The 13,426-nt window shown below is 42.0% G+C and overlaps 1 protein-coding gene across 1 annotated transcript in view; it reads right to left on the reverse strand.

Moving 5' to 3' along the window:
- The window catches only part of LOC117465462 (cadherin-12-like), a 114,467-nt gene that overhangs the window by 19,266 nt on the left and 81,775 nt on the right, over positions 1-13,426 (reverse strand). Inside the window, exon 7 of the mRNA XM_034108264.1 lies at positions 4,558-4,811. Coding sequence (XP_033964155.1) covers positions 4,558-4,811 — 254 coding nt within the window. The remainder of the gene's footprint in view (positions 1-4,557; positions 4,812-13,426) is intronic.

Consider the following 13,426-nt stretch of genomic DNA (forward strand, 5'->3'; position numbering starts at 1 on the left):
GCGGAACTAATTGGCAATATGTGCGGGTAGCGGGGCGGGTTCGGTATTGCACGTCGCGGGTGTGGGGCGGGAGCGGGTCTTGAAAATCAGACCCGTGCAGGACTCTGATGCAGCGAACATTTCAAATTTCCGGACGACTACTCTGAGTATGATAAAACATAACATGGGATTTATGGAACAACCATTACTTAATGGAGATGCAGTACCATCGGTCTTTCTGGTGTCATCACCGACCAGGACACCAGTTCGGCCAGTTGAGAAATCGCCCTCTGCAAGTGTGAAGCGACGGAGGAGCAGAAGTAGTGCTCGGAGTAAGAATAAGGTATGTTATAGCGCATTTCCATTGCAGCGGCTAGCCCCGTGTTAACGTCCTTTAGCGTCCAGGCCAGGCCAGATTTTGGTGGCCTTTCCATATAGCGTAGTACCGGCTAGTGTGTATTTTCCCCCAGTTTTTTCCGGCCCCATAAAATCGTGATTCTATGGCCAGGGACAACGAAGCTGAGTATGCTAAACTAGAGAGGGAATCGCTAGCCAGGGTGGTACTACATGCATACATATAGTATCTTATATCATCTTCCTATTATACACACATTTATTTCCAAACATTTGGACTACCTATGTGGCAAATGTATTATCTTTTCAATGTACACACGGCATCTATTGCACGTCTGTCCGTCCTGGGAGAGGGATCCCTCCTCTGTTGCTCTCCCTGAGGTTTCTCCCATGTTCCCTTTAAACTGTGGGTTTTCTTCGGAAGTTTTTCCTTGTACGATGTGAGGGTCTAAGGACAGAGGGTGTCGTATTGTCATACTGATATGTATGGCTGAATTCCCCCATCCAATCTCTTCACATTGGTCAAAACTTCTTCCTCTGCTGACGAGTCCGAACTCAAATACGCCGCCATGTTTCCGTGTGTTGACAAAGTGAACGCATGGATGACGTCACGACCATCACGTGACTACTGAAAATGGCAAAAATGGCGGCGGCCAGACGGAATATACAGGTTTTGATAAAAAAGAGCTATAAAATCATTATTTACCGGGGAATATCGCTGATTTCTTCAGGGTATGGTTTAAACATAATGTTTCACTAAATACTGAAGTTTTGATTAATTATCTAATGAGTGGACCATTCCTTTAAACAAAATAAATATTGCAGTTTAAGAGACGCCAGTTAAAAAGAGGGATTTCTGCTGATATCCTCCATTAGAATTAACATAGTTTTTACATTTAACCATAAATTATACGGCAAAACAATATTAGTATTTATTACATTGTATTGAGTAAATGATCCAACTATGTAAATGTCAGACAGCATACATAAGCAAAGTCTAATGAGTCCTTATCAACCAGAATTTCAGATATGCAATTATAGCGTGGCTAATTATATTATCTCTGTTAAATCACATCAGCGACACAACCTGAGCTGCAAAGAGACGATGCAAGCAGGATTTCTCATGACAATGTCAAATGTTCAACATAGATTGATTAGCCCTCTGATGAGTAAAGCTGACAATACTCTGAAGATTAAAGCCATGATGACATTAATGAATAGAGACTTGGAACATTGATGAATGGATTAGGGTTCTAAAACCTTCAATCACCGGCGGCAGTATTACAGTTCTTCTTCCTTTAGCTCTTTTATCCTTGCGGGAGTAACGAGGGATAATCGGTTCAATAGTAAAGCCTCTGAAGATGAAGATGTGCAGATCCAGGCCAACTTCATTCACTAAGACTACATAAAGCTTCTTTAGATGGCCAAACTGGGGGTCATACGGACTCCTTTATGTATCTTACTTAGCCCCCTAGAAACTTCAAAGTTGACCAAACTTTTGAATGTTCACAACAAACTCCTTAAATAGTCCATTTTAAATGTATTATTTAGCAGGGTTGCCAACTTTGGGCACCTGGCTGGAGTGAGATTTTGATATCATGGGTTTAAATACACATATGCGCACGAAATGACTGCTATCGTGTCAGCAGCGGGACCTTAGCATATATATAGGATATATATACAATATATGCAAATACACAATATTGGACACAGACTATAAAGGACACACAGTTTCATTCACTAATGAAAGTCAAACACATGTTTGTTTCCACTGTTTTATTGTGTGCCTGTCGCGATAAGCAATTAATTCAATCATCGTACACTCACAGAAATGAATCATGGTAGAGTTTATTTTTAAGCATTTACATCTATTTTATTTTATTTAAATACTCGTATTTTTTTTATTTATGTATTGAAATGAATTATAATCTGTATAATTCCTGTCAATTCTAAAATATATTGAATGTAATTATTTAGAGGTTAAACAATAGCAGGATCGATAAATAAAAATGAACTCGATAAATTGCCATTTACATGAGGATGTGACTAGCAGTTTGAAAGGATGTACTTTAATTATTATTATATATTATCATTATGTCAGTGGTCTAAAATGGTCATACAACGGTGCCGACAATATTATCGTTTATCGCAATAATTTCTGGGAAAATGTATCCAACAAAATTAATTATCGCGAGAGGCCTATACATGAAACACACACACAAACAAATCTACAGACTTACTCCAAATTGCCAAATAATAATAATATTAATTAACACACTCTCACTCTCATATACTCTTTGACTCTATTTAGGCCTTAGGCCCATAAGCAGTAGACTTTTAATCATTTCTACTGGATCTTAGATCTGCGCATGCGCAATACGGGTCGGCAGTTGCGGCTCCAGAGTATTTTTGTTGGGTAATCTATGGTGGGGCTCAAATCAGTATTTGCAATGTAATTACATACACGCTCCCCTTGACAGTGAAACGCCATGCGTGAGGTTTAGATTATTTCCCTGTCTCAATCCAAATTGAACTGTATCAAATAAAAAGACACATTTGTCTTGTAGTAAATAAAAAGGGCGACCTGGAGCCAATCCTGCAATTTCCCCACAAGTGAAAGAGTTGACATGCTGAAAACCCAACCCCTGCAGGGGCGTCTGGGGGGATTCTCCCCCAGGAGATTTTTGAAATACTAACATAAAATACACATTCTGGTACTCTCTTGAGAAGAAAAATACATACATCTATTACTACATATTTTAAAAAAAATGAATGCCATTTTAGTTTGTGTTACTTTGTTCTGAAAGCTGAACCTGCTGCCCCTCACAGAGAGAAGAGGGAAGAGGATGTGAATTACTTTACATTGTGGATAAGGGTGGAAAGCCCCCATTGTAATAGGCGCATTCACACTGCGGTACTTTTCCCACAAAGGTTCATGCGAATTTAGTTCATGCGAACTCTTTAGTTCGACTCTATTGCATGCAGTCACACGGCGAATATGCCTTTTTTTACGAGTGGGAAAAAAGTCTGTCCTTCAGGGCAGTATCCACTACACTATTTATAATCCAGGGGGCGGTATTGCGCCTAAAAGCTGTTTGCCAGCCGCCCTTAAACAACAAATGAAGAACAAGAAGAAACACAACAACAAAACGAACTAAATACAAGAAGAAGAAAAGTTAGTATGGCGATTTCAGATAACACACATGAGCTAGAACCCACCTGCTTCTTTTAAATCAGCTGTGTGGGAACATTTCGGGTTCCCTGTGGACTACAATAACGATGAAGTGTGCGAGAGGTGGATCCGACGAGGACGGTGTGTCGGCGTTGTTCGATAGCGGTGCGGTGCGGTAATGCCAACACACTCCAAACATGCTAAATCATATCAGGAGGCATCACCCAGATTTGCCAATCACCGGAGCCCGGCAAAAGACAACAGCTGTTCCCCGCTGTTTTTAAGAAGCCAATAGACATGAGAGCCGAGAGACCAAAATAAATAACGGAAGCTTTTGGCATATGTTTTTCAACGACTTTGCGCTCTGGAAACACTTTCTTATTATTTATGATGTAAGACATTCTTTTTAGTTTTACAGCTTGATGAAACCTTTTTGTTTGACATCAGCCATTATAGATAATATGGCCATCTGAGTGTGTGTGTGGTACTGTTTATGGTTTGTTTTTAACTGTTTAATACAGTTAATTATTCAAAATGTCAGAGTTCCTTATTTTGAGACTGAAACTTGCACTACTGTTCAAAAATAAATAACAACAAACCTGGAATTATGCATTTGGGACTTTTTTTTGCTTTTTCTTCTTGTCCCGAACCGTGACCCCCAAACCGAGGTACGAACCGAACCGTGACTTCTGTGAACCGTTACACCCCTACTACTTAGCTAAGAATGTCCGGAGAACATTATATGACCATAAGAAAATAATTCAAACATGTCATTTAGATGTGAATGGTTGAATGCTGACATGTATGAAAGCGCTTTGAGGGGTTTCAAAGACCCTTAGCCTATCAGAGAGCACGCCAATTGAAGCGCAAGTGTTTCATCGTGATGTCATTATCTCAGGGAACTTTGGGATGTCAGCCTTTGCAGACCATTTACATGCACACAAACCTCTATAACACAGTACAGGATAGAGAAAACCCCAAAAGCATTATCTGGCCCCTTTCAACTTAAGTGTAGAGTGTCTATTGTTCTACACAGAGGAGTGAAACTTTACCTGACCGGACTGCTGCTGGCGTCTAAATCTTGTGCCGTCACTGCTCCGATGATGGTGCCCGCGGGTGTGTCTTCATACACATCCATCATATAGGAGGGCTTATTGAACACCGGGGGCTCATCCACATCCAACACGTTAATCTTCACTGTTGCTGTGTCTTTGAAGGCCCCAAAGCTTTGAAATCGTGGATCCAGATGGGCATTGGAGGCGTCTACCTTAAAGGTGTATGCCTTCTTGCTTTCATAGTCCAGGGGCTGCAGAAAAGAAACAGAAAATAGTCCAGTTAACATCTCCAGTTTATTTAAAAGCATTATCTTAATGGGTATAGAACGTGTCAGCACTGCCATGTCATTTATTGTCTCTGTAGTATTCATCCTGTATGCACTACGAGCACTTGAATGAATTGACTGATTCCGAGCAACAGTGTTGGCAGTAGTTTCTTATTTCTGTTGGTTTAGCATTTTCAAGGATGAGTAAGTGCTATCAATTGCCTACATCAGCGTCCTCTTATTGAATCTATTTAAGCATTTGGCTGATTTCCTATGTTACTAAAAACACGTTGAAATACAGTCGCCTGAAGAGCAGAACTGAACAACTGACGATTACACATATTTGTGTTGTTCAAATGGCAGTTTATTGTGGAAGAGTGCTTCATGTTAGACAGACACTGTAGGTCCTGACACGTCTCGCCCCTCTTCAACGAATAAGTCAAGCTGCACTTTCCTGGTTCAGCAGAACTACGCCCCTTTACAAGAGTTCTCCAGACCACAGCTTAGGGGTTCATCTGTTCTACCTCTTCAAGTTTCTGACACATCAGCTCAGGGTCAATTAGTCAAAGGCGAGGGGTGGAATCTGCATTCTCGGCATGTCTGCAGCTGAGGTGTAAACACCCGACAGCAGTGACACCCATGTTCGTGCTCCTGCCTGTCTCCTGCCCTCTCATGTGTGACCGACAGTACTTGGCGAGCTTGCAGCCGGTCACGCTCCGCTGGCCTACAGTCACATGAGAGACATTCCTTTCGGTGTATTTCAAATTGACTAACATGTAACCACTATGGCAGCAATGCTATCTCTCTGCCCCAGGACCTGGCTCTTCTGGCATGTTGTTCCAAACGACACCAAGGGAAAAACTGCTGGTAATGGCACAGCGAAATGTCCTTAAAGAGACAGTTGATGTGAGTGGGGAGGCGCACTGGAGGGTGCAGAAAAGGGCTTTTATCGGTGGAAGGGAAATATACAGTCATCTGTCCAAATTAAACGCACATGAATTAGATATCTAATTAGAGTGTAACCACTAGGAATGATCAGAGGCTGTGCAGTGGTGATTTCACAGTGATAGCAGATGCTTCTCGAGACCTCTGTCTCTCCTCCATCTCCATGGTTTCACAGTCTTGCTGCTACAGCAGGTGTCCGTAAAAAAAAAAAAGAAGAGATGTGAAGGCAGGCCAATCTGAAAGCAATCATTGACCATCAACCGCCATGATTGGTTTGATTACAGTGTGCCAGATGCAACTGGCTAGGCACAGCTATAAGATCTTTCAACAGGAAATACACTCCGTCCCTTTCAATCTCTTTCAAGAAGTGACAACACAGTGAGGAGACCAAGCTCCCTGAAGAAACAGTCGTGTATAAAAATGAAATTCATGGCGGGTGTCATTCAAAAGCTGATCACTACAATCGACCTAAAAGACTTCCTGCCAACTTTCACTTACAACAGTCGTACAAAGTAGCTTGAAATATACAGCAGTCAATCTTTCAGATAACTCAGATCCCTGCAGGTTCCTGGAAAATGTTGGAAATAAACTTCAAAAGGAACTCAGTGTATCTCATAAAGTGAGATTAAGACATGGAAGAAAAACGCATCCGTTCTGTAATTCCAAAACATATATTATTAGGAATTTATGTGACGTAAATCTAGGAATAAAATATACATAGTAGCTTTAAAAAGACATACATAGTGACCACGTCATTGTGCCTGAACCATCGCATGTAGACAGCCTTGCATACCTCAGCTTTAATACAAGCACAGGTGGAGGACACGAAGGGAGAGGAGGAGGGAAGGAGATGCTGGGGGAGGTAGACAGCAGGTAGTGTACACCAGGCTTCATTAGCCAGACTCTCATGGGGACGAGGAGACGAGTTGCTTTCCATCTCAACATGCTGCATCGCAACACAGTTCAGATACAGGCCCAAACCTCCACCTTGTAAAGCTGTCTTATATTCCTGTTATCCTCTTCTCTTGGGTGTGATGGGGAACTGCTTTTTATTTTTCGCATAAAAAACTTCAAAGGCACAACAACTGGCATCCTGGAGTTACATTTGACAAATCATTGTTCATAAATAATATTCTAAATTCAAAAACTGAGCATGACACAAATCGTTTGTTCAGTTATTGTCACTATCTCAGTTTTTTGTATTTAATGTTTCCCGTTTTATTTTGAAATGTATTTCCTCTTTGTGTTTCGATTGCATTTTACTTCCTGTTTTTTTGTTTTCCCGCCTGTGTGATGTTCTGATTGTGGTCACCTGCTGCCCTTGTGTTTCTGCTTGCCCTCCCCAGCTGTGTATAGTCCTGTCTCCCCGTGTTCTTTGTCGGTTCGTCGTCTTCCTTTCTGTCCGGTCTTGATGTGGTGTATTTCGTCCCTGCCTGACTCCCAGTCTTCCTGCTCGTTTACTGCCCTTGTTTCCCAAACCCGGTCTGTACTCGTTCAGTTTTTTATTTTGTTGTTTTGCCTGATTCCCCTTGTTTTTTGTGTTAAACTGTTTATTTTTGTTTATCAGATAGTTTAGCAAAAACTGTCTCTCACACTCCATTACTATAACTCTAAATAGCTCATTCAGAATCATAACTATATTTGGTCAAATCTAAAATAAGACTTGTAACTAAGTACAGCTAAAATTAGCTAGCTGGTGCAACATCCACAGCTAGACCTTAGCTCAGTGAAAATAACTTCACATCAATGCTCAGTGCCCTTGTCTTTTGTTTGAATCCATTTTGAATAACAATCGATAGTGGACTATGCATGAAAGCTCTGTGGGCATGACTTCCAATACTATGCAAATCAGATGCCCTCACTCTGACTCTTGCGTCTATTAGAGGCATTTAGTTGACCAGATGCCTTGATTAGCTAGCTAATAAGCTAACATAATCAACAAACTCAAAGTGATTATTTCTCCTTTTCGCTAACATCTACATTATCACCACCAGAGGGCGTGTTATATGACCTAAACACGTCTCTGCACTGAACGGAATCACAGAAGCAAGTCAGATGATTTTGTACAATCTTTGATCAGAAAATTCAATTAATAATGAAACGTTTCTTGCTGACACCCGTGGAACAATGCATTGACAGAGATATGATCAACCACCAAGCACATCTCACATTTACATATTCTGATTTGGGTGTAAATCATTCATGTTAAGAGCTTCACTGCCTTTTTAAAGTGCCTAAGACTCACGATGGTCCAAGTATGACTGGGAGATCTGGGGCCAGGAGGGGGTAATGAGAAAGTCTGAGTTAATGAGAAGACGTGCTAATGTGTCAGCGCATGACTTGGGGAGAATCAAATCACATCTGGAAGCCATAGGGGAAATTTCCCAGGAAGTAAAAACGGCCATTCATTCTCTAACTGCTACTACCATTTTGCGTTTTTCCCCCTTCCTCGAATGACCTACTTTAGGGCTCAGAATCAGAGCTTTATGAGGGCGTATTACACATATAATATCCTAAAACAAGTTGCATACACCTATGCATGTTCGGTTACACGTTTGAAGTGTCTTTACAGCTTCAGTTGTTATGCACATTGTATTTGTTACTGCGGACACAACAAGGAAGTGTATCAACGGAAGAATTTGTAAGGAGGACAGACCGAGTTCCTCTCATGTCAGTGCTGCTGCTCTTCAACATCACAACAGAACACACTTGAAATTCTAGACATGGTGCTGCACCCTTTGATATGTAAATGTGTACCTTCATTGCACTGGCAGTGATACTGAATGAAGGAACTTCTTTTTTTTCTTGCCAATTGAACCTGTAATGTTCCAAGGGAATTTGTTCATTTAAAACAGGGACTAATCAAGGCATCGCAGTCTCTCTGGAACAGTATTATGCTTCAAACACAAAGGAAAAGAAGACCATATTCAAATGTGAATACTGAACAATGGGTGTGATTTTTGACGCCTTCTACTGAGATATGTCATGTAACCCATAATATAAAATCTGTTTCTCCTTTATACTTGGCTATGTTTCTCCCCCCACCCCCTAAAGATTGCTTCCAGCATATTATAAAGTGTTAGCTGCAGATGTTTTTACAGCTTGCTGATTGTTTTGGAGAAGCAGGATGATATGCTTATTGAATATGGGCTCCGTTTCTTTGTGTCACTCTTGTATTACCACAGCAGATCAATAGTCTTCTCAACCTTCACCTACACACCCAATAGTTTGAGGGACAGTCTTTTGCCAACACCCATGGCTGCCATTCCCCTTGGAGAGTTATTATCGCAGCGCAGCAAGTCCTCAGCAGGCTGTATTTATTTGTTTATGCTGAACACAGGTATTGCGTGGAGAGGCTGACGATTAAGTAGGGTGAAAGATAATGCACATGTTGTTTAACCTGTGGTATTCAGAGCATCCTTAAATCCATTTACCACTGCATTATATATTTACAATAGCACTTATGAATCATTAACACCCACTCACGTGATTTATCCTCTGAGAGTAAATCAAAGCTTAGCCGAATATTAGAATATCACACATTTCTAATGGCAGCTGTCTACGCCAGTACATTTCTCCACAAATCATCATGTCTGCATGCTTAATTCTCATGAGGCCAAAACCTCTTGATCCCATATGACAGCACCCTTCATTTAATCGCTAAAGATGTGTCTGTTTTGTTGCATTAAGCGGGAATAGTTTCAACAATGCCCAATGCTAAACACATTCATTCTGGGAGGCGAAGCCGCTACGAGGTGCAAATTCCTCTGAGATTTAGAGATAAGCAATTATGACTCGGTGGTTTGACTGTGGCCTGACGTCTCTGTTTGTGAATGAGTGACTTCTTCATAAGGTCACTGCTGTCTTTGACTGACGGTTCCGGAAAACTGCCATGCAGAAGAATGCTAAACTCCTCCAGCCACCATTGTGCCATCAGCAGTCAACTGGCCACGGAGCACAATGAGCTTATCATCGCCAAAGAAAAGCTTACATGCCCCAGAGAGCGATTCGATGTCCCTCTTAATACGGGGGGGGGGTCTTAGCACTGTGGAGAGGAGATGCTCACTTTATTGCGCTGCCATCAGTCACATCGGTTTGTGTCCTTAGCTGCCTCCAAGCATCTCCATCCCCCCAGTGCTCACAACAGTCGAGTGCCATGGAGAGGCTTGCCAGCAGCCCTGTCCACTGCAGCGGAGTGGAGTGACTGTGAAAGACTCACACTGCCACTCTTAATAGGACAGGGTTTGCCGTGGGATGAGCCCCGAGACTCTACTTTAATCTATTACACCCACGCCTCCCGGGCCACCAGGGAGAAGGCACTTCATCGACTAGCACCACCTCCGTCGCCTATTTGTAACAATCTCTTTCCTTTTTGTCTCTTTGTTCTCATTCACTCACAAAGCACATGCAGAACCACACACAAGTAGTTGGAGCTATATATCTCTTTATATTATTTAATAGTTTAACATTTATTTTCTTGCTGTTTATAGTGTTTATTATTATCATGTATTTATATGTATTCTTAGTTAGCGTCATAAGTTAAAGTAGTTTCTATGCTTTTATTTTGAAGGCATGTTTTGGGCACTGGGTGGTTAGAGCACCCGGTGTAATTGTATATATTGGAGACAGGTGGGTGGTGGGAACCAGAGCACGAGTAGGCAAACGGTTTTTTACCAGGGTGTTTCAAGCCACACAAAAGAAAGCCATAGGAACGGCTTCAGGAAAAGAGGTATAGGAAACCTGTTCATTGTACTATTTTTGGAATAAAATGCACAACGGAGAATCTTGTCTGGACCTGGATCATTGCCCTGCGTAAGATCCGCTAACTAGTGCCTCAGCGGCTGTTAAGTTAACTATCTGTTTTAGTTCTATATGATTTTTGCCGCTACACAAGTAGTTGCACACACACTTCGCTCCAAGCTTGGTGAGGTGTTATTTGCGTGTGGTGCACCTGGATCTCCTGTTGTTCTCAGGTATTCTTTTCTCCTTCGTTTGACTCCTTTAACAACCCTTCTGAAAATAACTCATGTCACCTCCCACTGGAACATTGTGCACTATAGATTAGTTTAACTCCTGTCTGTGACCAAGGCTCAGTCACTCTCATTCTACAGCATGAACTCTCACTGCGATCAGTTTTAAGCTTTAACATATTGAAATCAATCACCCCCTGGCCATTTACAGATGACATGTTCCACTTTGGAAGGACATTTAGATATTGGACAATGTATATACTGTGTCCTTGTTAAAGCGTTTAACTATATCAAACTAAAGCCCCTCTGTTCTTTTTTGTTGTTGTATTCAACCAATATTCCTCACTATATTCTGGCTTTCAGAAATGTTAGCAGTCCGTTCATTTCTTTCATTTGAACGTTCCTTTTTTTTTAAACTGACGGATAGTGTCGCATCAAGACTGAAAGGCAGTAGCAGCTTTCATTCTCTGAAATGATTAACTGTTCAAACAGCCCACTAATGACATTTCTGATAGAGAAATTAGACTGCAGTCACCGTCTGACTTTAGTGAAATTAAGTCCTTAATTGATGGCAGCAAAGATGAAAAGGGCTTCTTGCTTCGATACTGCCAATCGTTATGACTTTAGGGAAGTCCATTGGGCCGCGTTTGAGCTAAGCAATCCAGGCAATTAGTGGCATTTATTTTGAATGCAGTGCTTATCCGTTTTTGCTCAAGGTTGGTGGCAAGCTTTCGTCTAAAATGTCAAGCGACACTGTAACATTTAGCTCTTGAAGGTGCTGCTCTTTGAAAGTGGGAATAATTGTCATCTTATGCAATCTGGAGTAATCATTTGCCGCTTTTCTTACTTGCCGCTTTTCTTACTGTACCTTATTAGAAGAACAATAGAAACAAATCATTGTGCGGTTGTAAACTAATTGCGTACTTATATAAGAGCTCAAACATCGGGGCGGTCTGCATTTACTGTGGCAATACTAGAGTCGATTATACATAATATATATATTTCTTTGATTACATTTCAGTCTATCTCCTTCTGTCTCCGTCCATGGAGCTGAAACATTTACAGTGTCTGGCTGTGGCACAATCCTCCCACCCCTCTTGTCTTTCTCTCATAAAATATTCTCTATATTATTTACTTTATAAAGAATAGAACACATTTCCTATTGTCACTGACCTAGTATTGTGTTTTTTCTGTGTTTCCAGAGATAGAAAATGGCCTCCTCAAAGTACCTTTACATGTACAAGTCAGAATTCACCCTTTCAAACACATTCACACCGAGGCAGGCTGCCATACAAGATGACACCTGCTCCGAGAGAATAACTATACATTCACACATCATTAGCCATGCCATCAGGAGCTGTTGGGGCTTTAGAATATTGCTCAATGACACGTTGACTGTAGGCCTGGTGTTCGAACCACATAGCTTACACCTATATGCAACCAACAGTTGCCCACGAAAGAAACCACAAACAATCAAATTAGATGCATTTATGTTGCACTTTTTGAGCTTATATGTTCATATTGCAATATAATATTACTTTTATTATCTAGTTTGGCTGTTGGAACAGTCCATCCATCTCCTCCCGCTTATCCGTGGTCGGGTCGCGGGGGTAGCAGTTCCAGCAGAGAGCCCCAAACTTTCTTTTCCCTGGCGACATCAACCAGCTCTGACTGGGGGGTCCCAAGGCGCTCCCAGGCCAGCGAAGAGATATAATCCCTCCACCTGGTCCTAGGTCTACCCCTTGGTCTCTTCCCAGCTGGACGTGCCTGGAACACCTCCCTAGGGAGGTGCCCAGGTGGCATCCTAACTAGGTGCCCGAACCACCTCAACTGGCTCCTTTCAACGCGAAGGAGGAGCGGCTCACTCCGAGTCCCTCCCTGATGACCGAACTTCTCACCTTATCCCTAAGGGAGACACCAGCCACCCTGCGGAGAAAACCCATCTCGGCCGCTTGTATCCGTTGGAACAGTGTCTAGCTAAATGACCTATAATAGGAAAAGCCAGGGCTCAAACCACAACACATTTGCTTGTCACCAGTGGTTGAGGTGTAAATGCAGCACTTTGCACAGCACAAGTCCCCGGCAGTTCTCCACTTCATGTTTTTTGAACCGCTCTGACACTGGGGGCGATGGATTTGGAGTCAGTCAGTGCCAAGAGGTGCTCTTTACTCAATGCACTGTGGCCGCTGGGGGCATTCGGTTTGTTCAGTGAGTCCTGTATTAAAATGGATTCTCTGAATATGAGCCAGTAAATATTATGCCACACATGGTGAACAATGCCGTTCCTCTAGGCCTAGAACAGCATATTTCAATTACACATAACCGCCATCCCCTCATCTCCCAGGAGGAGGTAAATAAACAAGAGAGTGGGCATTTCATCTGACTAGAAGTAAGATAACCAACACACGGTTATCTTGCCGATGTGTGTGTGGGCTCCTCATACTGTATGTATAGCTGTGCATTTGTCTGAACGTTTCTGTCTGAATTCATCGGTGGATTTACCTATTGTCTCCCGTAATCCTATGTTTCGCAGATGGGATGTGCAAACCCCCTTCATGCCTCTGTTTTCCTCTCCCCCCTGTATCGTCAGACTGGGAAATAGATGATCATCCCTTGTACCCATTACTCAGCCTGATCCTCTTATCATAACCAACCTTCCTGAGTCTCTAATTTGGGGTCTGCCAA

Source organism: Pseudochaenichthys georgianus, chromosome 20 (genome assembly GCF_902827115.2).
Source record: "Pseudochaenichthys georgianus chromosome 20, fPseGeo1.2, whole genome shotgun sequence".
NCBI classification, from domain to species: domain Eukaryota; kingdom Metazoa; phylum Chordata; class Actinopteri; order Perciformes; family Channichthyidae; genus Pseudochaenichthys; species Pseudochaenichthys georgianus.